The sequence below is a fragment of the Triturus cristatus genome, chromosome 10 (assembly GCF_964204655.1).
Source record: "Triturus cristatus chromosome 10, aTriCri1.1, whole genome shotgun sequence".
NCBI classification, from domain to species: domain Eukaryota; kingdom Metazoa; phylum Chordata; class Amphibia; order Caudata; family Salamandridae; genus Triturus; species Triturus cristatus.
This window is the reverse complement of record NC_140593.1, coordinates 970,715,694-970,742,565: the sequence shown is the minus strand read 5'-3', so window position 1 is coordinate 970,742,565 and position 26,872 is coordinate 970,715,694. Positions and strand designations below refer to the sequence as shown.

The 26,872-nt window shown below is 40.4% G+C and overlaps 1 protein-coding gene across 2 annotated transcripts in view; it reads left to right on the top strand.

Annotated features, from left to right (window-relative positions):
* LOC146796353 (CTD small phosphatase-like protein) overlaps positions 1 to 26,872 on the top strand; it is a 332,502-nt gene that overhangs the window by 274,041 nt on the left and 31,589 nt on the right. For both annotated transcript variants that reach the window (XM_085628875.1, XM_085628874.1), the window contains 2 exons: positions 807 to 908; positions 6,399 to 6,455. In XM_085628875.1, the coding sequence (XP_085485001.1) occupies positions 807 to 908; positions 6,399 to 6,455 (159 nt within the window). The remainder of the gene's footprint in view (positions 1 to 806; positions 909 to 6,398; positions 6,456 to 26,872) is intronic.

The following is a 26,872-nucleotide window of genomic DNA, read 5'->3' as shown; positions in this document are numbered from 1 at the left end:
TTAATGCTAACGAATCTATCCCCTAGGCTATGTATGTAGGCCCTGATCTATGGGTAGGAGCACGGGATCGTGTCAAAGTGTCTAATAAATAGGCCCTATTCACTACTCTAGTCCTTAGACTCGGATGGAAAGAGACTGAAGTCATATTGATCGCTCTACAACACCAGAAGGCCGGGAAAATCAAGCAGTACATATGGGTACCAATTTACTGTTGTCTAGATCTCAATAGAGCATGTGACACAGGTTTGCAACATCAAGAGTGATTATTTGTTTTTCACCCTTGATTATTTAAGGATGGCCTGTGCTTAATTTGAGCCAGTAGTTTCCCTTGCTCCACACTAGCACCTCATTGTCAACACAAGCGCTTGTGACAGCCTGCCACATAGTGGCGCTGTCTGGCTAATTTTGAGATGACAGTTAATTATTAATTCAATATACATTAAAAATGACTATTACCTGCCGCCCAAGAAATTCTTATAGCTTTGGGGGCCTGAAATCGGCTGAATTGTCACACTCGTAGAAGTGTGATGATTAGTAGTTGTGTTGTTACTATCATTGGCAGTGCTGACAGGAGCAATGTATGGTGCAAGCTGCAGTGGCTTCCTGAGGAGAGCCCTGACACTTTCTTATTTTTTTACAAATTAAGCTCTGGGGATGGCACACTTGCATATATGTAATATACGTCTGAGCAACATGGTTATTTTCCATGGCATTATGACTTTTTCGATTGCGTTTTCTCATTGCTGTGTGACTTAGTGTTGTGCAAGTTTAGTTCCTGTCCTTATATTTTTGTTCTTTTCCTTCAGCCACCAGCTAAATACCTCCTTCCAGAACTGAAAGTATCAGACTACGGGAAGAAGTGCGTGGTGATTGATTTAGACGAGACATTGGTGCACAGTTCATTCAAGGTAAATCTTCGCGCTGCTGTTTTTCAGTTTCAGCTGTATGAAATGCAATCCACACGGGAGCATTTCCCACTACATTGCGATCTGCTGAGGTTGTGAGAAAATTCTAATTTGCAAATCGTTGCCAATTTACCTGACAACAGTACAAAGGAACTTTACATATATATGAGACTAGGACAGAATAATAGATTGTTCGATGGGACACCATTGCAACTGTACAGACTAGCATCTTCTGATCAAAAGTGAATAGAGTGTTTTTAAATGTTTTTTTCCTTCCTTTTATATATCTTTCTAGGTAACTGCTCACTGATGGTGTGCATTAAAACCAGCTTGAATCAATTTTTCATAATGGAACCAGAGAGCTCTACTCGTGGCTAGATACCAGTTGAAGGTGTCTTTTTCATTGATGCCGAACCCTGTTTAACGTAACGCTACCCATCATGAACTTAACAGATGGTTCTACTCTGAATCCTACCTACCTGTGCAGAAATCATATCAACAGAGTGTCTTTCAGACCTAATTTTGCTTTTGATATCTTTACTGTTGAAGTCCGCCAAAAGCAGATGGTTTTCCAAGCCCTTTTCACATTAGTTCCATTAAAGCTTTACTTATTTGGTAAATCTTCATTACGGTCATCGACATTTTCAAAGCCATCAGTGCATTTAGTCCACGTGAAGAACAAGTCATATATTTAACAAAAACATACCTTTCTACTTGAATGTCTGAGAAAACAAAACTACATCTTTGAATGTGTTCAAATGGCATGCTTCGAAGCAATCCAAACCTTCCTTCCCATGAACAGAGTGCTCCATCAAGTGTAAAGTCCCCTTGTTACTGAATTTTGTAAGAGGTGTATCGATAACTAAACCCCCTTGTCCAGGACGTACTGAACATCAGGAGTCTATAAGCATGTTCAATAGTTGCTACCTTAATGTAAGTATTTTAAACTCCGAAGTAGTGGATTACAAATTGTGATCATGTGGGCTTGTAACCCCCCTGTCTCGTGAAAAAATGGTGCATTACTACAGGAGATAACGTGATCTTCTGGCCATCCATATTCCATCTAACATCAGGAAGCGTACTTTTAAGAATACTTTTACTTTTCACCTGATTTGTGTTTCAGTGTTTGCATTGCCTCAATGAGACATCAAAGTTTCCAAACTCTCAAAAGTGGCCTCTTCGATGGCGTCCTCTCACCTCCACACATCAAATCTAGTCAAGACATGCTTCCAATGGGGCTTTTTCCTGAAGAACCTCAAGAATATATGGACTGCGGATCCAAAATATGGCAAACTATCACAGAACAGTCATGCATCAGCTACATAGGAATGTGGAAGCAAAAGAAGCACACAAGAAAGCCAGTTGGGATTGAGGGACGTAAGGCCAACAATTAAGCTGCTATTTCTACTTGACAAAAGTATGGAAGAGGATGGCCTTGAGTTTCTTATAGTCGATGTGGGAAAAAATGGCAGCAGTCACAAAAATATCACTGCACTTGATCTTGAATGTTCCCACCAGACCAGAGCTAACAAATCAGAATTGGCAATACTTGCATTGGCACAGAACAAGAGAATCAGTTCTTGATTATTTTTTTCCCCAAATATTGTATTAGTTTTCAGAAAGCAGTGTAGGGGGTCGTGCTGGGGGTAGTGTTTTAGGGTTTAGGGTAGTGCAGTGGTCTTTGGGTAGTGTAGGGGGTTTTGCGGGAGGTAGTGTTTTAGGGTTTAGGGTAGTGCAGTGGTCTTTGGGTAGTGTAGGGGGTTGTGCTGGGGGTAGTGTTTTAGGGTTGTGCAGTGGTGTGTGCGTAGTGTAGGGGGTCGTGCTGGGGTAGTGTTTTAGGGTTTAGTGCAGTGGTCTTTGGGTAGTGTAGGGGGTCTTGCTGGGGGTGGTGTTTTAGGGTTTAGCGTAGTGCAGTGGTCTTTGGGTAGTGTAGGGGGTCGTGCTGGGGGTGGTGTTTTAGGGTTTAGGGCAGTGTAGTGGTGTTTGGGTAGTGTAGGAGGTCGTGCTGGGGTTGGTGTTTTAGGGTTTAGGGCAGTGCAGTATTGTTCCGGCAGTGTAGGGGGTCGTGCTGGGGGTGGTGTTTCAGGGTTTAGGGCAGTGCAGTGGTGATCCGGCAGTGTAGGGGGTCGTGCAGGGGGTGGTGTTTCAGGGTTTAGGGCAGTGCAGTGGTGCTCGGGCAGTGTAGGGGGTTGTGCAGGGGGGTGGTGTTTCAGGGTCTAGGGCAGTGCAGTGGTGTTTGGGCTGTGTAGGGATCATGCAGGGGGGTGGTGTTCCAGGGTCTAGGGCAGTGCAGTGGTGTTCGGGCAGTGTAGGGGGTCGTGCTGGGGGTGGTGTTTTAGGGTTTAGGGCAGTGCAGTTGTGTTTATGTAGTGTAGAGGGTCGTGCTGGGGGTAGTGTTTTAAGGTTTAAGGTAGTGCAGTGGTGTTTGTGTAGTGTAGGGGGTCGTGCTGGGTCAGTGGTTTAGGGTAGTGCAGTGGTGTTTGTGTAGTGTAGGGGGTCGTGCTGGGGTAGTGTTTTAGGGTTTAGGGTAGTGCAGTGGTGTTGGTGTAGTGTAGGGGTTCGTGCTGGGGTAGTGTTTTAGGGTTTAGGGTTGTGCAGTGGTGTTTGGGTAGTGTAGGGGGTCGTGCTGGGGGTAGAATTTGGGTTTAGGGTAGTGCAGTGGTGTTTGGGTAGTGTAGGGGGGTCATGCTGGGAGTAGATTTAGGGTTTAGGGTAGTGCAGTGGTGTTTAAGTAGTGTACGGAGTCGTGCTGGGGGAGTGTTTTAGGGTTTAGGGTAGTGCAGTGGTGTTTGGGTAGTGTAGGGGGTCGTGCCTGGGGTAGTGTTTTAGGGTTTAGGGTAGTGCAGTGGTGTTTGGGTAGTATAGGGGGTCATGCTAGGGGTAATGTTTTGGGGTTTAGGGTAGTGCAGTGGTGTTTGTGTAGTGTAGGGGGTCGTGCTGGGGGTTGTGTTTTAGGGTAGAGCAGTGGTGTTTGTGTAGTATAGAGGGTCGTGCTGGGGGTGGTGTTTCATGGTTTAGGGCAGTGCAGTGGTGTTCGGGCAGTGTAGGGGGTAGTGCTGGGGGTGGTGTTTCAGGATTTAGGGCAGTGTAGTGGTGTTCGGGCAGTGTAGGGGGTCGTGCAGGGGGTGGTGTTTCAGGGTTTTTGGGCAGTGCAGTGGTGTTCGGGCAGTGTAGGGGGTCGTGCTGGGGGTGGTGTTTCAGGGTTTAGGGCAGTGCAGTGGTGTTCGGGCAGTGTAGGGGGTCATGCTGAGGGTGGTGTTTCAGGGTATAGAGCAGTGCAGTGGTGTTCGGGCAGTGTAGGAGGTCGTGCTGGGGGTGGTGTTTCAGGGTTTAGGGCAGTGCAGTGGTGTTCGGGCAGTGTAGGGGGTCGTGCTGGAGTAGTGTTTTAGGGTTTAAGGCAGTGCAGTGGTGTTTGTGTTGTGTGCAGCGCATGCGCTGCATCGCTAGGCGAGACCTAAAAAGCATTGCACCAAGATGGCTGCCAACACTTCTTGGATTGAAGTGTTGGCAGCCAATTAGAGCCAAGCTCGTGCTTGTGTAGTTAGGTCCCACCCAGATATATAAAGATTTATTTCCTTTAATATCTCAAACTACTGAACTGATTTACACCATTTAAAAAAAATGTCTCTTTATGAACCAAGCACTACCTTTTTGCCAAATTTGGTGTAATTCCGTTCAGCAGTTCGGCCTGTAGTCGTGTCTAAAGTTTCCTATGGGAATTTGATTTTTTGACCTCTAGTTTTTTTAATTCCTCAGGAACTACTGAACAGATTTACACCATTTAAAAAAAAAAGGTCTCTTTCTGATCCAAGGGCTACATTTTTGCTAAATTTGGTGTAACTCCGTTCAGCAGTTCGGGCTGTAGTCGTGTCTAAAGTTTCCTATGGGAAATAACATGGAGAAAACACGTTTTGGGACCCCCCTTTTTTCTCAGTCCCCAGTTGGCGAATCACCCCAAAACTTTCACGATAGGAGCTAACCGGAGCGGGCCACAAGTTTTTTAAATTACGCGAAGATTCATCAACCGGCGCCAAAGTAAGTTATTGGGAAAAGAAAAAACGCTTTTCCTATGGAAACAAGGTCCCAACTGTCTACTGGCGACCTCCAGTAGATTATATATGTATATAAATATATATTTCTCTGTATTTGTGCCTTTAAATGTAAGGCTGTGTGTAAGAAAGAAAACGTTTTGATAAATGCCGTCGGAATCACATGGTAGTATGGGTTCCCACATATTCAGAGGGGCACAAATAATCATTACGCATAAACACTGTATCTGGTGTCTATTTTAGAAATACATAGGTTTCTTTGATACACATTTTTCGCTCTTTATATCTGACCATATGAATTGCGCTTTACGGTGAATAACCACTGTAAGATGCACTTCAGTTGTTCTTAGAGAACCTCCAAACCCTATATATCCCCGGATCCAGAAGGGTCTAGCTTTGTAATGGTATATTGCTTTTGTAAATCGAACATCGTGACAAGAAGTAACAGATGAAAACGTTGTCACAAATGGCCTTTTTTCTGTCTCATTTTTTTTATTTTTTATTTCAAATGTAATTTCCCTTTGGAAAACTTCGAGTGATCTCCAGAATTAAGCCCTTGCTAAATTTAGAATTATGTCTACTTTTCAGAAATCTATAGCTTTCCCGGTTCACCCATGGGTTTCACATGCACAAAATTAAGAACAATCAGTCACCTCTTCAAAAAATGACAAAACTGTGGTAAAACAAAAATGGTTTTAGACTCAGCTCTGCGTGTTCCTGAAAGCTGGGAAAATGGTGACTTTAGCACAGCAAACCTTTTGTTGATGCCATTTTTAGAAGAAAAAAAAACTTTTTGTAGAGTACTTTTTTCCTATTTTACCCCAAAAACTCAAAATGTTGCTATATTTTAGCTATTTTCTCTATAATATAGTCCTCTCCAGTGGAATCTACAAACCCTGGGCACCTTTGGAATCCCCAGGGTGTAAGAAAAACAGGATGCAGATGTGGCTTTGATACCATATGTGAAATAGAGTTATGGATTCCTAAGCATGAAATCCCCCAAATAGCCAAAGGAGGTTTAACATTCTAGGGGGAAAAGGTCTAGCAGAAAGGGTTAAAAAGGATGATAACTGTTTTCAAAATTTGTTTGTTTATAGCACTATATAAAAGTCATTATATTGCAGGGCTTCGCATTCTTATGTCCTGGGTTTTCTTGAGTGTCTTTGTCATAATGTCTGTTGGTCATTATCCTTGCCCTAGGTATGATGTGGCATGGAATAAGTTATTGAGGGATCGCTTTAAACTTTATACCTTATAATTTACAAAGTTTATAATTGGAGAAAGAGAGAAGCAGTCAATGTGTTTTTCTCCTGATTAGGAAAGCTTTCCCAGTAATCTACATCTGACGAATGGCGAAACTTGAACTATCAACCTGAATGTCCAAGCGGTACTTCTAAAAGTGTGTTAATTTACTGTTCTTCCATCCTCTTGTTCTGCTTTCCAGCCCATCAATAATGCTGACTTCATTGTTCCTGTTGAAATAGATGGAACCATACACCAGGTAAGCATTGAAAATGACTGTAATAATACAATATGACACCCAAAACAGCTGTTTACATTTTGTTTTAATTATTAAGAAAAGGTCAGTTTACATAGTAAGACTTCAAAGGTTGATAATTTGTCTATGGGACTTGAGTAATTTTAAAATAGTGGATGTCATTATCACCCTGTTACTTGTGCATCTGCTTTTCATTTAGGTAGCAACATTTGCTGATAGATCTTGATCTTTTACACAAACTGTCACTTGTGCACACACACGTATAGAGGTACACATGTGTAGACACATATTTCATTATATTTTGTTCATGCTTTGCAGGTAGCTTTGGCTGGTTTACTTTAAAAAAAACACTTTACATTGTATTTTGTGTATGTTTATTTACTGTTCGATCTTGCAGGTTTACTCACTTCATACTTCTTTGTATTTTCTTTAGGAGTTTAGTCTCAAAAAATGTTTTATTGTGCTTTCTGTGTACTTCTTCATGCTTTAATCTCACACACAGTTTTATTTTAGTTTTTTATGCTTATATATTGGTAGATCGTGTCAGTTTCTCTTTAGGGGTGATGGAAAGGCATAAAGCAGAAACTGCAAATTATCTTGTTAGTTTTAAAGACTACGATTTTGTCCTGTATCATGGAAAACATTTTTGACCAGTCATTCAGGCAGGCTGGTAAAATATTTAAAACGTTATTGCCAGATCTCAAGTTTAACACAGTTTCTGTATGCTGGGTCAGACAGTTTTTTACATTAACTAATGATGTGCTTTTAGTTTTACTCTAGACAGTCCTTTTTTTCTTACTTGGTTAATGAGATAGTAATGTTTTATCATTTGCCAGGAATAGAGCAGCAACACAGTTTTCCTTAAAAATTCCCATTATGGACAGCTGTAAAAAAAACATGGAGGATAAGAAGACAAACTGATTATTGTCTTTGATAAAGAAAATGTAAGATAGCAGGCAATCATGTGATTCCCCCTTATAACAATTAAATAAGCCTAATGTGAGTGTATTGCCGTAGAGTGCAGTTCTGGTTTTTTTAAACACGCATTTTAGATTCGTTTTTAGTTAGCTACAACTTCATACTACTCATGTAGCACTTAAGAGCATTAGCAACAAGAGGGAGAAGTATTTTCTGTATGATCTCATAGGAAAACATAATACTCTCCTACATGCTCCGCTTCCTCTTACTAATATTCCTCTGTGCCGTATGCAGTTGGGAATTCCACTACAGGGTTGCTTCCCAGTTTCGAAACTATCAGATACTAAATATAGACCTTTTTGCTACTGTGTTCAATTCAGATTGGCACATCTTGGTTTCTGAGAAACTACTTGTTGCAAGTTGGGTGCACGGAAACATTTATAAGCATTTTGTTTTTTACCAAATTACATTATCCAATAGCTGATAGTCGAAATGAGAAAGATACAGTTAAGCTGGAGCTATGTGATTCACATGTTTCTTCAGGCAACTTTCTGTTTCAGAAGAGCCACCAGTCCTTTGCCCTTATCTTCTTTTGCAGAGCCTCTATCCCTGGTTCCTGAGCATTTGGCCTACAACTATTCTTGTTAACGTTCTACAAACCTGGAGATACAACAAGATTCCATAAAATAGGTTAACAGTTGGGAGCACAAGTTCAACTGTATCTGTTTTTGAGGAAATTATTAGATATGTTCATGGTGTTTTAATTGTGCGTTCTTATTTTTTCATAACTCTCTATATATTCTTCATGCAGGTGGTGTCATGTTAATCTGTTGTGCTGTCATTGTTGCGCTTGTAAGTCCGAAAGTGCATTATTCTCACCACAGGAGTTATTTAATTCTTTTTCCTCCGGTTTCAGGACCCATCCGGTTTATTATTGAAAACTGTGTTCTCCTTCCACACTTCAAACCTTTTTTACTCAATTTTAATTTTATTTAATTTTTGTTCACATGTTTAATATGCATATATTTTTCCATCTTCATACATGCACTGATGTTGTGTCTCATTTTTGTATTTATTAACCTAAATTTAAACAAACTCGCAAGATACCTTATACAGTATAAATGAAATGGTGGAACAAAGCAAGAATATGAAACCCAGTGTACTGAATATATTGTACCAGTCATACTGTAATACTAGCACAGTCATCATTAAGGGGCATTGCACCCCTCAAGTGAGGAATATTCCACTTGTGGGTAAAATAGTGAACCCCTGCCCAGGGTTGGAATCTGCTTACCAACCTTGTAACGCAGCTTCTAGTAACCCCTACTGGTGACAGAGAAGACTGCCTTAATTTGATTGCATCAGCCCAAAGGATAAGCAAGTTGCAACCTCTCTCATCTGGCAAATCTAAAACCATATTCCATCGGGACTTGGTGTTTCTCAGAACACATCTCTCCTATATGTCTTAAGGTTTATTAGGTCCTCATGTAAACCAGGAGGTATTTCTGTCTACATTTGATTTGAATCTTTCTGAGATAAAGAAAGGATTTTCCACAGACAGGATGTTCGGTTGGACCTCATTCATCATTAATCATACGAAAAAACACAGTTCATGAGCCAGTGCTCATGTACTGCAGCGCTAACACAAACGTGCTGGAGACCTCATTTGGACTGTGTGTAAGATTTTGTATCTTGAAGCATTGCACACACAGTGCGATCCTTCCTCTTTACTATATTCATGCTCATTTCCTCCCATGACTCCCTTGCATATCTGGCTTGTGGATGTAATCTGCAGGACTGGTACTTGGGTTACGCTGGAAGACCTTTGACAAGACTTGACTTTAGACTTCAATTCCAGGTGGGTTCACATTTTGAGCCATAATATAGAACATTTTTATCCGTACCTCACAAGCATGTGTGCACCAGTACATTGGTTTCCATTGGAACTCTTAGTGCTATGCATATGGTATTCGGGTCTCCTTTCTTTCTTATATTAACAGCCAGTCTGAAGAAAGTGGATCACAGGGGTAGGAGTAAAAAAACACTCGATTTAAGAACCTGTTCTTCTCCCTCTCTTTGTCTGTGTGTGATGCATTGTTGATAGCTAGATGTTGTCCTCTCCTGTGACGAAATAGGTAGCCGTTGTGTTCATTGTACATTTTCTAATTACAGATAATAATCACTTCACATAGGTTATTCTTGTGCTTTGCTATAATTGTGAAGAAAGGGAAGTCCCATGCTGTGCTTAAATGATGGAAAAGCTGAAATTTTTCTGGATAAAAACCTTGTCCCAGAATGACAGATTTGGTGAAACAGAGACCTGCATTGGTGGAAATCATTTAAAAAAAAATTGTATAAAAGTTATAAATCACAGCTCCTGATATGAAATGTCTAATAGCCATAAGTAAGGTAAAGAGTAAAGGTTGGCCAATTGTAGTTAAAAGCGGTTTAGTCTTAGCATGTGGCTGTGTGGGGTGTGATGAGGGACTGACAAAACAGATTTTCAATAAAAAAGAGAGTTTGTTTTCTCTGGGTCTCCTGATATCAAGAAAGATGGCTGAAGTGGTAATCTGTGCGTCGGCTACTGTGAGTTAAAGTTTCTTTTCATGTAACTTGTAAACGATCAGTTAAATATGACACCAGAATGTCAACCCTAACTGCAATAGTCATAGCTGTAAACTCTTTTCAGGCTGCCTCTGTCAACCAGTGCATAGTTGTGAGGAGAGCCAACTAGTGTACATAAAAATGTCTGGATTTATTTTCAAGGAAGAAAGGCTGTCAGAATGGCCCTAGAGAATGAGTACCTTCTTTAGTGTAGGTCATACCATTAGTACACTCGGGGGTATCTCAGTCACACATTGATTTCAAAATTATTATTCTTTTTTTACAGGGAAAGGACAGATTATTTGACTAAACTCAAAATCTCAGAGCTTTATGGGTTTATTATCCTAAACAAAAACTGTTGAAAAGAAAGTGGACCCTTTGTAAAATATTGATGACAGTAAGATAGGCCGGGGCAGTGAACTTCGCTCCGTTCGCGGAGTTTTCTGCACTACGCACAGCTCGCGGAGTGCATAAAACTCCGCTTCGCGATGTGCAGCGGAGAATTTTCGATGATCGCGAACGGTAAGTTTGCGATCACGAACAGTAAGTTCGCGAGCTGCTGCTCTGGTAGAATTTCTACCCAAGCGGCGGGAATACCAGCACAAACTGCAGTTGGCACTGCACTCCGCCACTCGCGGAACTTCGCTGAGTTTTTTGTAACTTCGCTGAGTTCCGTGTTACAAAACTACTATAAATACGCCCAGGCCTACAGTAAGATGCTATAAGTGCTTAGTTAGTAGCTGGTAATGCGGTTTTGTGTTTATAAACTGAACAGGACGTTGCGTCATGGAAAACTGTTAAACGTGTAAGGTTCTCAATGGCGTGTTTAGTATACTTAGTATTCAGATAATGTAATTTAAATTTTTCTGCTGTTGTGAAATTAATATTTAAAGTACATGTCTACGACAGTACCCTGTTCATCAAATTCGAATTAACAAGATTACTAATATTTTAGTATGTTATTTACTTTAATGTCTTCCAATGATAAACTTGAAGTGTAGATTAGAAAACAAATGAAAGGCTAAAGAAGGAACCTTGAAGTCTAGCTTTTTCTTTCTAGTTACATTTCTCAGTGTGTGATTATTTAGGTGACTTCACACAGTAATGCATGGATAATATAATGAATTGGTAGATGCATGAACTCTTCATTTTATTTATGTTTGATTTAATTCCCATTTTAGTTTTCTCTATCCATTTTCAGTTTTGCATCTATTTTAAGTTGCATCTATGACATGAATAAAGTGAGACTTGAATGTGTGATAGTTGTATTCTGATATCTTCTTCAAGACTGATTGAAATGTATTACATGTATGTCTTACGCCGTTAGTATATCTGCATCAAGTGCAGTAGCTATTAAAGTTTTGTGAAGGGGAATTTCTGGTGCCTATACTGCATATAAATTTTAATTCACATAGCTATTTCATTCTGTTTATTGTAATGAAACCACATATTTGGTGAAACTCAAAAAGCTGAGAGAATATTTCTTTCTATTTTTATACTTTTACAATTTATGTAACATACCCTGTAAACCTTGTTAGTAGGCTATCCCGTTATAGGTTTAAACCTATAATAATGGATACAGCTCCACCAAAAGGGAAACGACCATTATCAGTGTAAACCTTATAAAAACGGATTGATTCCTGTACAACCACAAACAAGAATGCCATTGAAAGAGAGAGAGAGAATGGTTATTTCTATTTATTTCCGAAGGGAGCAACACAATGTAACTTGGCTGCTATACAAGGTAGCAGCAACAAAAACTGGTCCAATATTAATCTGCTTGAATTATGTTTTTTAAGAATGTCACTAAAATATAGTTTCTTCTTCCTTTTGTTTCCTCCAGTTTTGTATACTTGGTTTAAAGGTGCAGGGTTTAAGAAATCTGTTTTATGTCTAATTATGTTATACACTTTAGAGAATTTGGGAATATTTAAAACCTATATTTTCTTTTGGCAATGTTTATTTGTTTAACTGATTGGTGAAACATGTTTTAGGTCTGATCTAATTATTTTGTACACTTTAGAGAATTTAGGAATATTAAATTCATATATGTTCTTTTGGCAATGTTTAATTCTTTCACTGATTGGTGAAATTACTGGCTCATAAGAATCTTGACCAATGTGTACTATCACATTTACCCACAGATACAGAATGGGCTGATACTTTTACAGCAAAAAACTATTGATAGAAGGTCACGTGCCAGACCCCCCAGTCATTAAGCATTTAATGCAAGATTTAGAGACCATTACATGTGAAAGGAGTGCTGTCACCATGCATGTGGGATTGTGGTGAAAACATGAAACAAGACTTCCACATGCCAACAAATTTCATAGCTGTAAGGTGCCCTATTGATACGGGTGAATCCTTGTGCCAATGCTAGCTTTTTACCCAACTGTGCTTTACTGCTGTTTTTTCCTTTTTTTTATTTTTTTTAAATAATAGTTATAATGTTAACAGCAAACTTCCAAGTCCCACAATGCAGTGTTGTTGACAGGGTTCAACACACCATATTGTCAAATTATTCAGTAAAGAGAAGGTGAATGACACCCAAATGTGTCCAGGATTTTGTTTAATAAAATATTTGACTATAGCACGCTTACCTTATTAATCCATTAATAGTCCTATTAACAAAACAAATCCTGACAGAGTGAGTGTGAGAGGTAATGATATGTGAGAGGGCAAAGAGATGTGAGTGAGAGTGCAATACACAGACTTTATATTCTTTAAGCACTCTAACATAACTCTTTTGGACACACTGTCAATGGGAAGACTCTACCTACTCTGCATTCCTTCTCCTTTACATTAAATATGTGCTTTATAACACTTACTGCGAAAAAACAACATGTTTTATAAACACTGGAAGCCTAAAGATTTTGTCAATGTTGGGATTTATGCAGCTGAATAAACACAGATAAGCACTGATTTCAGAAGGTTTGGAAAACACTGGGAAAACGCCACTGAAATCCACAAAAATAAACGCTGAAAACAGATCAACCCACTTATTGGCTTTTCCACTATTGCAAAGATTTATCAGCAACCAGAAAGGGGCTTTGGTTTAAAAATAGAACAATGCATGCTTCCGACACAATGGTTGTGGTTGAAGTCCACGATTCATTAGGTATGGCGTTAGCCATGACCTTTTCATTTTACTAAAATTATATGTTGGATGTGCTTAATTAAAATCGCTTTCTACCAGCCGTCTTCATCCTTTGGTCTGTTAGTGTGCCACTCACAGTTTCTTCCACCCACTGCGGAAAGCAGCATGGTATAGCGGGTTATTCCACTTCAGCCATTGGCTAACACTGTGAGTGAAAGCATTAAGCTCTTTCACAAAAAGCACATCCATACAGAAAATAGTTCCCTTCTGGCCCAGTGACTACTGTGGCAATGTGTGGCTTTTTAGACAAAAAAAGATGCTTCTAGCCATTGTTTAATTTGTTTATACTTTTGAGGGTCTGGCAGCTCCCTAAACAATAAAGTTTTACATAAAACTAGACAAAACAGAACTAGCACTGACCAAGCAAAAAGATTTGCAGCCAGGCCAGACCAATTGCCTTTGCCAATGTTTCTGTGTTATTCCTTTAATAAATGGGCTCAGGATACTCAAACAATGTTCTGCCTCAACCAGATGTGCTCTTCTTTGGAAGCAGGGGCAGGCCAGTTGAAGTACGTATGATCTAGTCTTACACACGTTTGTCATTTACAAATTCCTTACAGCTCAACTCTGATAAAGCTTAACTTGACGAAGAACGTGAATGGATGCGGTATTTTCACATTGCTTTCTTGCTTTCTTCGCCATCTTCGAATGATCAATATATTAATCAGGGCCACTGGAATAATGCTGCAAGGGAAGACCAAAGTCTACGGCTGTATTGACTAAATTAGGGGGCACAATATGCAAATTACACGGTGTAATGCAGCACATTTTGTGATATTCAGTATCAATGCATTATTTTTTTGGTGGTCTAAGGTTTTACCTAATTAGTACTTGTGTAACACCTAAATACAGCAATAAGAAACTGAAAGATTGTTAGTCAACCTTTGTAAAGGGCCTTCTGCTGCGCCACAGCACGTGTTGTTGAAGTTTTAACAACTTTGTATACACTTAAGCTAGAAATAGGCTTTTTTTTGTTAAAATCCGCAAATTATGCTGCACATGATGTAATCTGTGGCAAGTGTGGCAAATCCATAACTAGACAAAAAAACGCAGCTGCAGTGGAAATGCATAATTCCAGTGGCCCTGATAATTGTGCCATACAAAGAAACTTTTGAACAATTTTGAAACCCAGTTTGAAAAAAAAAACATTGTTGTGTAGTGAAAGGAATTAGACAGTGTAAAAACTCAAGGCACTTTTTCATTGCATATTTTAAGAATACGGGAAGGTAGTAGTGTAGATGTATGTGGTAGTGTGTGCGTAAGGTATGTTATATATTTGTGTGTTATGTAAGGTTATGACTGATGTCGTTGATTTATGGTGGTGTTGGAATTCGTATCCGATGTCATTGATGGTGTGTGTGTACGGCAAATACATTAAATACACAGAATAAATTCAGTACTTAAAATTTAAAGGAAGAAGAACCTGCATATTAACTGCAAAGTCAAATAAATGCATGATAATGTCAAACTTGTGTTTATACCGTTAGTTTTGGTAGGCAGTACTCATGTTCAAGTTGCATGCAGCTAGCTACCTTTGGTATATATTTATAAAGGATTCAACATAAGACTTAATGGCTGCTTGGATTTATATAGTCTAGCGTCTGTGAGACGGGAGAAGGAGATAAGCTCTGTAAACATGACCTATTCCAAGGGGCCTCACACCAAAGACGGTGATCCTGAGAAGGAGGAGAGCCAAGTTCCGGTGTAAGTGTTGAAAGATGAATGTGTTAGAGTAGGTGGGCAAATAGGATCTTTGTTGGAAAGTGGAGTTTGTCTGTAGGTGGTGTAGTGGGTGATGTGATAGGTGGCCAGAGGGAGTCAAGGAGAAGAAGCTGGATGGCCAAGAGTTCAGATATAAGTTGGGGGAAGTGAAATGGGTTGATATGTAGGTGCTGGTTTAATTTGTAGGTCGTAATGTGGAGTAAAGCATTTGGAACGAAGGGTAGAAGGTTACACATATCGGAGTATAATTAGGAAGGGAGTGGAGGACTGTGGCATACTCTTGATTTAACAAGGGGTGGGCCAGGGCAGGTTGCCAGGAATTTGTAGGTGAGGAAACTGCATGTGCCATAGGAGGGGGGTACTACTGTTGTCATGATGGACGTTGTGGAGTGAGAGCAAGATGCAATGCGCAGTGGTGGGATGTAGGCGGTAGGTGATAGTGGCATTTATTGTAGATGGAGGTTGGGTGATGTGGTTTGTTATTCATGTAATGTAGGCTTAAGGATATTAAGTGCATATGGTTAAGTCAGTTATGCAAATTGGAAAAGGAAGTGTGAGGTATAGACATAGGTGGGTGTATAAGCAGGTAAGTAAGGTGGTGCAAGTGGTGGAGTAGGTGTAGGAGGTAGTACGGTGGTGTAGATAGTTAGAATTACATTGTGGGGTGCATGTGGTAGTGATGTTGGGGTGTACGTTGCACAGAGATATGGAGAATCCTGTAACCTTCTGCTCCACTTTTGTAATATTAATCCACTGAATCTTCTAGCTTTGGAAAAAGAGAGGAAATGTTGGTAGAATCAGAAAAGACCAAGGTCTAAACAACGGAATTGAAAACGATCTGCCTCTGCCCCCAAAAAAGAGACTTTGGCAGGTACGCTCAACAACGGAATGTCAGAAGGCCTGCATTTCCTGAAAGATGAGCTGGTGGATTATTCTGGACGCGCAGGGTGTGACCTGGTTCAAGTAATCCAGGATAGGCTGTGACACTCTAGAATGGCCTATTCTTGATTACTTGCAGTAGGAGGCATCTGCATTCAAGACACACCAGATGAGAAGATGGACGACAGAGAGAAGATTGGCCGCAGGATATAAAATCTCTTCTTGGGGCACAATAAAAAAAAAACATACAGCAGATGTATTGGGTGTCCATTAGTCACTGCTGTCATCCCGAACCTCGTGTAGAGCTTTGTTGTGTTTCTATTTAGTCATCTTTACTCTTATCTCTAGAAACTGAAGATTTCGGAAGACATTAAAGCTTACAGAGCGAAATATGCATTACTCCTGGAAACACCCCAAGACTTTGTCGCAGTACATTGCCAGCATTATTTTTAGCTCAAGACAAGATCTGCTTGGCTTGAGGAACCCTTCGATCATTATTGCTTTTAGGAAGAAAATAAAGTCTTGTCTGTTTACATGTTTTGTTTAATTGTTTATCCCGTATTTTCTAACGAACGGTGTTTAAAAAAGCAGTTAAAAGTACACTTGGGATTAGTTGTGTGCACATTTAGAAATAGTTTTAGTGGGGTGTATGGAGAATATTTTGCTCTAGATTTTATGGATATGCAGAATCTTTGTTTGGGAATTAAGACACGTCTTGGAAAATACATCAGGTAAAAAAGATGCTGGTGATCGGGGGTGGGGTAATAATCTCCAATCTCCAACAGCAACATTGCACTTCACATTCCTCTTAGTTATATGAGGTTGGCAGATCAACTCTCCCTTTTTGTATTTCAGAAGTGATTGACAAGACAGGTAATTGAAATTGAGATTATATTTAAAGAATTTTGCTAGAATGTGTCCAATTTAAACGTAGTGTGAAGTGCACCATTGTTGTATGCCTTCTTCCTAATGTAGCTAGTAGCTCAAAACGTTTTGCACTTAAGGGATGTGACCTTTTAAGCTGATTGCTAGTTAGCTGCTACTTTTCATTTGCCTAAGTGGAAAGGAGGTATAGAAGACATTTTTGGGAAGTATAGCATCAAAAACCGCGACCCAGGTGCAAGGCCCTAGGCTCATAGTGTGTGAGATTGATGCAATGACAGAATATACCCTGTTAAAGAAAGCACATATGTAGTGAAGCTATTATCTTTTTTTCTCATAAAATTGTCTAATCTGAAGTTTGAATTAGGTTGCTTTACTTTATGGACCCCTTGTGCCTTTTATTTTCATAATGTTTAGGCTTAATCAAACTCTTTCATTCATTCGTTTGTTTAGACAGGGTAGGAATTTAAACATTTTACACCACTGGACCATATAAGTTCTAACTTTACTACTACTGAATGCCTTCTGTAAATACCGAAAATAGTAAGTTTAGGATTTTATCTCAGATTAGTTCTGTCAATCGGCCCCTTAGTGTTTATAGGGAAGTTTGACACCAATCAAGTTGTCTCAAAATCTGGAAGTTTATTGAATTAAGAACTGAGTGAATATTGGAATTTAAATAGTGCACTAGACAGAAAAGCCTATTGGAATGCGCTGGTTAGTAACTTTTACGAAATTAGAAGTGGGTTGACTCTCTCCATTCAAAATAGAAGGTATCTACTTCACCCAAAAGCAACTTTGCAATTGACACAAATTAGCCCCATTTGTGGTACTTGATTTAAAACCCTCTAATTAAGCGGGTGAGCCCAACATTAAAATTGAAGTTCTGCTTGTAATGCAGAAGAAGTAGTGTGTTCTAAATGCTTGGAATATTCAATACTCTCTTGTCTGCATAGGAAATCCATCATTAAGAACACCTCTGATCATCTAAATCCCTTTTGTTTTCCTCTTGTGCTGTCTGATCAGAAATCTCGATGTGTTCTATCAGTGAGTAGCAAGTTTACACAATACCTTGCACAATGGCAATGGCTACAGAAACGTTTGGCAGGAGGCTTGTGCCTTTTTATGTCTCAGTAATTACAGATTTAAGGCACATTGGGGCATTTCGGCAATAAATTGCGATAATGATCGCAAAGCGCCCGTATCGCTGTTCTTACTATCGCTGGATTTCTTCGCCGAGTTAGCGCGGAATTACCAACGCGTTTCCCAAAGGCGATAAGAAATCCAGCAATAGTGGCGAAAAGCACCAATATCTCGTGAAAAACAGCAATTAATTGTGAGCGCTAATGATGAGCTTGTAAATATGGGAGTGTGGATTTAACCTGCCAATCCACCTCCCATACACTAATATGCCCCTACATGGTTAAGTCAGGTTTTGAGGAGACGTAAGGATCCGGAGATACCCACGGTTAGCGGGAGTTTCAATATCACCTCACAAATCTTGTTGATACAGCGCTGTTGTGTTAGCGCTCTATTACATGTTGTAACTTCGACGGCATGCCTACTTTGCATCTCATTAGCAATGTTCATCGCTGGAATGAGATGCGGTGCAAAAACGGCTGCTAACATGTGTTAATGCAGGTTAGTGCCGCATTGTAAATATGGAGATTAAATTATCGCCGCTTTGTTGGCTTTTAAAGCCAAAAAAGCGGCGAATTGTCCCTTGATAATATCCCCCATTGTTCTGTACCGAAAGGAGGCAAACTTACTCAAACATTTTTTTTTTAGTCTATGCTTCGTCCATTGGCTCTCATTTCCCTTCCTATGTATTTCTTATTTTTCTTCTACTGATAAGAAGACGCAACTGAGACCAAACTTCTGAGCAAGTGTCCTGCGGAACATATATTCCTTCCCTGTTGAATCCACAAGCGTTTGACTTTTCTGAAAGCATTTACACGTGGGTCTTGCCTTTCTCTTGTTGGCCTGACACCAGTTGGAGACAACCAAACAAAGCTGTTCAATCAAAGCCGGTCTTGTGTATGTGTAGAGTATGCAGCCAGACATTCCATCTTGTGCTCCACAAACTCCTGCCAGATGACTGTTTATACAGATCAATGTAAACTGGAGTAGGGATCACTGATTGGCAGTGATTCCTGTTTCTTCAGCAAAGTTCCTCGCTCTGCAGTAACTCTTTGCTTCAGGTTGCTTTATCAGTCGTGCTGGGCTGTAATTTTCTTACTTGGGTGGCCTGCTTCGCTGCAGTTGCCATAGTTGTTGCGCCACTGACAGTTTGCAGCAGCTGACCTGCTCCGATAGTACAGGTTCTCTTTGGGTCATAATCCTCTACTGTATGTCTGCTCTGTGTGCTTCAAGAGTACTGTGGCATCACTCATTGAGCCAATATACTCTAATACCATAGGAGATGCTACATTTTAGTATGTGCCAGTAGAAATGATGGGTAAGTTGTATGTCATGTCACAGGCATGATACAGAGTTTCTCAGCGCATAACAGTGCACCAAGAAGAGATCACCAGCTAATGGACTAAACTGGTGAGTAACTTCCATTAAGATGAAGGCATCTCACTAGGAGACTATCATCTCTCAAGAACCTGAAAATTCTTTTCAATCATATCCAAGGAAGGGGCGACATCTGCCTTGGAGCGGATTTGTTTTCTTATCCTACAACCCAACCTTCCTCTCACCATTGGATCGAGTCCATCTTCTTGAGTTTCTTCTTTTCTGGATTTTGTGTCAGTGTTGTCATCCTTGGACCTTTCAGACTCAGGTCGTGTTAGCAATCAATTAGTGATTATAAGGCAATTAGTCTTCCCATATTGAAAGGAAATTAGTCACAATTAAGAGCTGAATCCACCGTTGTAATGCATTTGCAGTTAAACTTTAATGAGGCTTCTTAACAATTCTTACATCAGGTAGCAGTTGCACCATCGAAAAACCTGATCAAAACGTTGAGGTTCTCTCTGCTGCCTTTTGAAATATTAAAAGCCAAGTTCATAGGAAACATATTTTCCTTTATTCCTGTGGTAAGTCATCACTAAAATCTCCCCAGTGTATTCTGTTAATAGGTTACTCATGATATAGGCACCACAAACCACTAATCAAAAATGAAGTATGTGCCAGATTTTCCAAAAAGCACTGTGTCGTTTAAAAAATAAGATATTTCGAAACGTACAAAAATAATAAAATCCCAGAATATTGTATATAAATGTCAAGAATACGTGCAATAAAAAGTGGCCTCATATATTGTCTTAATTGAAAACACTGGTTACATAGTTCATAATGTTATCATTTGTACTTCCCCCCCATTACAAGAAGGGATTTAATTAGGACTTCTCTGATCTATTTTGGCAAGCATCCATGGCTCTGTGGCAGAAACAGCATTGCGTGTAATCTGATTATTGTTGCTTCTGCTAAAAAATGAAACTGACTTTTAATGATTGCAAATTCATGTCTCATTTTAAACACTATAATGCAGTTTCTACCTCAGGACTGTAAAACCTGCTGCTTTAACAGAGACATAGTCGTTTTCCACCTCTGATGTATTGCAACAGTGGCAAATAGAAAATTATTTTTAGAATGATTTAATAATATGTCATCAGAATGTCATTGACTTTTCACCCCGCCCCCTTCTCTAATTTGCCCTGATTTTGCCTGTGGGAAGCATATTATATATTTATCTGCTGATGTGAATGGCCACCCTGAGGAATCACGTACGTCAAATTTTGAATGCTTAATGTGGTTGCATATTAAGGCAATAAGTAATAGATAGTTTATATGGACATGTGAGCCTGTTAAGTAGTCTCTCTGAAAGGACTGCTCACCTCACAGAAACTGGGGAAGTTAATCTGACCCGTATAACCCAAAAAGTTTGAAATATTTGATCCATAGCTAAAGCTAAGTAAATAAAAAAAGAGAAACTAAGTTTTGTTTTTGTGGACTTACTCAAATAGAATGTTTCAAACAGTATAGTCCGTTGGCTACCATAATTCTTGAGGTACAGGTCTTCATAAAACGTTAACACTTCTAGCAAATTTTCAAAAAGGTTTTAAATAATTTGTGCAAGCTATTCTTACTTGTAGCTAGAAGGACATTAACATTGACGAATATTAGCCTTGGATTGGCGTAGCCTGACTTCTTAGGGTTATATTCTGTGTCCTACAATCTGGCATCAAGAACTATGTTAAAGGAGTTCATTAAGATGGGTTTGAGGACACGAATGTATACAAACTCACTTCTCCTGCTGTACTAAACCTATCTTGTGCACTGTTGACTGAATACAGATCTGCAATTGGTTCATTCATCAATGGGTCAGTACCCAGCCTCCACAGAAGTTCTCACTTGTGCCCCTGTCTCCGATATCAAAAGCAAAGTGTAGGCAAATCAGTCGACGCTGGTCTGACCTCGACTGAAGTTTCATCCGATACCACCCAAGGGGCCCCTTGCCCCACTTGAAATACTACCTCCATAAGGGAGAATCATCTCTTTGCTTTCCTTTTTCATTACAGACTCAGTCAGTCAAACACTTTATTCGATTCTTAAATGATAAGATCATAAAAGTACAAAAATACACATTAAAAGATACAGCCTAAAATGATGAATACAACCCAGGTGGTGAGTTTGCTCAAACCTATCGAGATGACAATTGGTACAATGATTCACAGGAGGCTAGGGATCTCAATACCTCCTCCAAAAATGGCCTGCTCTCACCCCCTAGACCAGCCATGGAGGAATCCACTTCCTACGCTATGATAATGCATAGGGCAGCCGAAGTACTTGACCTCCAGCACTCCACCTTGGAGGTTAAGACAAATGTATTGACAGAATCCTCCAACCTGGGCAAAAATCTTCCGGGCTCCTTCTTGCATTTAATGAGGCGGTGACGGAAATCTTATTGGCAGCTTTGATAATACCTTGTTCTCCCCCCCCCCCACCGATTAATTGACAAATTCCCCGGTGCCATAGTCCTGCTCTCGACGACCCTGGTTTTGTCTCGCAGCATCCTTCCCCAAATGTCTAGTGTTGCAAGCATCCACAAGCTGGTTTAACTCCAACATCTACCCTACCACTCCTCCCGACAGGGAGTCAAAGGAGTGGAAAGATTTGGGAAATTAGTGTGTTCGAGGCATATGAGCTGTAGATCATATGCTATGCATAGATCGCCATCTAGTGTTGGGTCCGGATGTTTGCACTTTGTTTTTCTTAGAAGAAGTCTTTCCAGTCACGAGATAGGTGACTCCTCCTTTTGGTGATAGTGCGCATGGGCATCGACTCCATTTTTTCCGCCATTGGGTTCATATGCAAAGCTGCAACATGGTCTACACCTACATTCACAAAACTCTATTGTGTTGATGTGTTAGCGAGACAACAAGCTAGAGTGGGCCAGGCAGTTTTACGTACACTATTTCAGACTACTGCAACACATACAGGATAACCACCGCTTTGGGAGATAACTGCTAAATACCATATGATCTACAGTTCATATGCCTCGAACGGAAAATGCTACTTACCCAGTATGCATCTGTTCTTGGCATATAGAGCTGTAGAGTCACATGCGCCCACCCTCCTCCCCGGGTACCTATACCTGTTGTAGTAACATCTTACTGAGATACATGCATTCAAGTACATCTCCTTTTACTACTCCTACTATCTCCATTATCAACCTCTGCGGGAAAGCAATCTAACAATGTTTCTCAAGTCTGTGGAATCTTCTATTCACTGAGAATGAGGGAGAGCCTGCACGCATGAACATGCTTAAGCTGCATGTATTGTGCCTCTGTTGCTCCTCTAACTGAGCTCTTACCATTTATCAACACGCTTCCGCTCTCTCCTCAGCCACTGGGCAAAAGACACATTGGTGACCCCCCCCGGGGCTTTAAGTGGGATGAAAAAACGGGGGGGGGGGGGTCTCTCAAAGGAGCATGGCCAATGTAATTAAGGGTGTGGCTTAAAAACACGTAAGCTAAAAATATGTGCTTATCATAGTGTGCCGCCCGACTTGTATTTAGCTGTTTGTCATTGCATCCAGATATATGATACAACAAGTAACATCATACCTACAACTAGTCAGGACTATTGGCTTTGCCAATGGTTGTTAGTTGCATCAGATAAATAAGCAGCAACTATGGCTTTTATATAATATTGAAAAAGCTTCCACTTAAAGACCTAGTGACACCACAACAATGTTGCTGCTCCCGAGTTTCAAAAACAGAAGGGAACTCCAGAGTGAAAATGACTCCTTAAAGGATTTCCCTTCCCCAACAACGCTCACCTGGCATGACGTCATGCCGTAACTTCTCCACTAGTGAAAAGTGAGCAGTATTGGCTGGCTCACATCGATGTGCCAGCTGTCACTTTAGTCCGGAGAAAAAACGGACCGCCTGTGCCAGGACACAAAACAGAGCCCGATAGAGACCCGTTTCGAGGCCCCCTTTAAAAAACTGCCAGTGCTCAGCACCGGTGAGACCTGGCCAACTTAACGCCCTAGTTACCCCTTCTGAGAGAATGGACCCGGCGAGGGCGAGTACACATGGAAGTAGAGGGGTACGAACAATGCGGATGCATGCCTGCGTATTACTGCAGTGCTCGCAATTACAGATTTGAAAGCAGTTTATTGTCCCGCCGCTAGGAGGCAGAGTACGCACAGGCTTATGAGTCTGGATCTTTCGACTAGAAGTAACGAAACCCCTTTAAAAGTAGTTATCTATTTGATCATAATTTTGGAGTAAACACACTAAGGTAAGTACCATTATCCTATTTTCCCAGCATTCCTTTCCATCCCTTCCAATTCTCTCACTAAAGTTTTCTCATTGATTTTTCTGCGTCGTCGTAGTGTTTTCACGTGGGGCTTTTGGTACAATGTCTGATGTTTTTGTCATCCCCAGATTACCAACATTTTCTGTTAGTACCCTTTTGCATTAGATTTTCAGTCGCTGCATGTATTGGCTTGAGATACATTGGTCGGTCTCCTGTTTTTGCTGGCAGTACAAGCATAAACCAACCTGAATGTGCTCTATTGAATGTGTGTCTCGTGGTTCTTTTTTTTATCACACCCTTAACTTACATTCCCTATTTATTTTGCGGTTTGTGTAAGTTCATATTTCATAATTTACTTTTATATATCTTTAATTGGATACCAGACGTCTTACTTCCCCTTCTCAATCACCCGCTTGTCATAGCAAGCTTCCAATTGGAGAGTTCCAGGAATTGTGCCAAAGCTAAGGAGCAATGAAGCAAAGCTGGACAGCCTTTTCCGGTCTCTCTATGCATCCCCATGCACCTCACCCCTTAGTTATGTCTGTTTCTTGATCATTAAGGTCGCCGCTACCTGTATGACTATCCCTCTTAAGCAATCATCGACCTTTTTGTTAAGAGCCGTTGCAAAGTTTTTGGGAATGCTAGGAGTTTTGTCATTCTGTTTTTAGTCTGGCTGAGAGATCGTTCTATACATGTTTGCAACCTCATGTAATAAAAAAACAAGCATTTGCAATGCAATAGGTCTTGCATTTACGAGAATTTGAGCTAGTGGCATTGTAAATGACAATACCTTTTATTTATGTGTTGTTTTTAAAACAGATAAAAGGCGAATGCGTTTGTGCTATAAATAAATTTCAAAAGCGTTAGGACAGAGCGTGTCCTGCTTGCAAAAGCGTGCAAGTCAAAGCCATTTGAGAAAATAGTGCTCGGAGGCTGTTAAAGCCCACCGCGTAACAACATACGTAACACCGGGTGTCGCCATGGGAGGTTACAAAATGTGACAAGGCGGTACTAAGGAGAGACTACTAAGCCTATTGACCAGCCACAGTTTACAGTGGGCAATGGCACAAGCCAATGAAAAATATTGGCGGGAGTGGGCGGAGCTTCAAGTCCCTACATCAATACAGCATGCGTCGCAGAGCAACGCATGTGCTGCCCAGGCTTGACCTAATAAGGATCATATTTTCCACTGATGTGCATTCAAGAGTGTTTCTATAAGTGTGCCCTTCAACTAAGAAGCACTAATACGGTGGTATTAAAATTATGTGTTTTCTTTTTTTTAATTTGCTGCTTGAACTCAAGCATACGGCTGCTACATTGAGGTGGTTGCATATTTTCTTTTTTATAGCCATAACACCAGCTTGTCTGCCAGCCAGGTTGACTTTCCAATGCTTGTTTATTGCTGCTCGAGCATGGCTCTGACTACAGCTGGTTTAGTTGTTAATGTTCCTGCAAAGTGTCAGCTCTTTACCCTACCTAGTTATTTACTCGTTTCTGCCCATTATTATGTAGCTAGTGATTACAGTATGAAAACTACTAAGCAAGTTTTGTCAGAGAAATATTACACAACTTCATCTGTCTAATTATCCCAGCGGAGTGCACTTCTGTTGCAGCGCATAATGAAGAGGTTGTCCATTAGGGGCTTTATATGAAGGTTATTCCATGATGCACCCCGCACAAGAAGCAGCAACTGTGCTGCCAAAGATCACCTCTCCAACGCCCACCTTCTGCCAAACCTTCCGTCAAGTCCACCATGCCATACTTTCCAATACTCCAACATTTTATACAAATTGCTACTACAAAACATCTGACTTCTCTGCACGTAATGTAAAAAAAACAGAACAAAGAATGATGGATGAATCCCATGTTGCAGGAAAATGCACAAATCAAATGCCTGAACAATTTGTAATATTACAAATGTTTGTTCATCGTCTTCCAGTAGCTCTGTATGCCCTCTCCTGTTGCCATCTCCTGTCTGGAATAGAAAAATCAGTGGCTGGATTTTATTATCAATCAAGGCACGAGTTTACCTTCATTGTCCTCTCATTGCCAGTTATTACCCAACACTTGGTGCGTTTGTGAGCGGCACCGTCTCTGCATGTGGCCAACTAAGGCTTTTTTCACAGAGTACCATTCCTCAACACTGCTTAACCCCCTTTATCAGGATTACATTTGATACCCTCTCTCCTGCCTGTGGTTAAACCATATAGCAACCATCTTGTAATACATATAGTTGCTCTGTTTATCTAGTGCAAACTCCTTTTGCCAAACGTTTGTAAAAGTCCCATACTGTCACGCTTTGGCTTTCCCAGGGTTTACCTTTAGCCTCATCAGGTTAAATTGGTGGTGCAGTTGTTCTACAAGTCTTCCTCTGGTTGCAAAAACCAAGCATGGCTTAACTGGCATGTCCGCATTCTTTCTGGCCCACCAAAGTGACAATAAATGACTTACAGTGGTGCCTTTTAATTATTTTCCCCTCAGGCAAATTTTTATTGTACTGTTCCCTCACCTATGCAGCCAGTCAGCCACCTCTTGAATTAAGTGTGAGGACTTTGGAGCCTGAGGCCAGTGGACACACATTAAACTTTAGGGGGTGGTGGTGTGTGTTGAGGGGGGTAATCTTTAGGTCTTGCCTGCACTTGTGAGAGATTTTGTACACAATAAGGGGCTTGCAGCCCGCCCATTGCTTAATATTTGTTGACCTCATTGTCACTCGTATTTAGTGCCTTTTAATTGGCCAGCATGTGGTGGCTTCACTTCTTCTTTTGGCTATGATATGGACCAAGTACTGATTGCTGCAGCTTGATTTCTGTCCTTACGCTGATTGTGCTGTGATTGAGGTAGTACTTTTATTTTTTTTATGTTTCCCTGTGGTTCCTGTTAAACCTTTTGCCATTTGTATCAGTTTTACCATGCAACACACATTTCAAAGAAGCCCTTTTCTTCTTTGAAACACATGTTTATTGTGACAACAGATGTTATCTGCTTTTATTGCTTCCACATGTATTTTCACTAAGGCATGGGCGTAATTGCTTTCTTTAGGTGATAGGATTTTTTGCCACATGTCATATTTTTTTTCTTTTTCATGCATAGGAAGATTAACTGATTTACTCAGAAACAAAAGTGTGGTGTGCCGAGACTGAACAAGCCTTTGCACAGCCAGTAGTTCTCGCCTTAGGGACTGTTGGCTCTGCCATTGCCTATTGTTTATGGTGTACAGCATGGGCATTGCCTACTTTACCCATTAAAGAAGGTAGGAAGAACCACAAATACCTCTTGCAAAGAGAAATCTATTGGATGAAAAGACTTGACACAGTCAGCCTGAAGGTACTTAATGAGCGCATTGATTTTAGTTGTTATTTATAACTTGGAAATGAGTCTGCTTGCGTCCCGCTGGAATCCCTTAAGAGAACTTCCTTGTTATGATACACAGAATTTCAAATGGATTTTCTATCCATTACCCATTGAGTTTTCACTATAGTGCTAT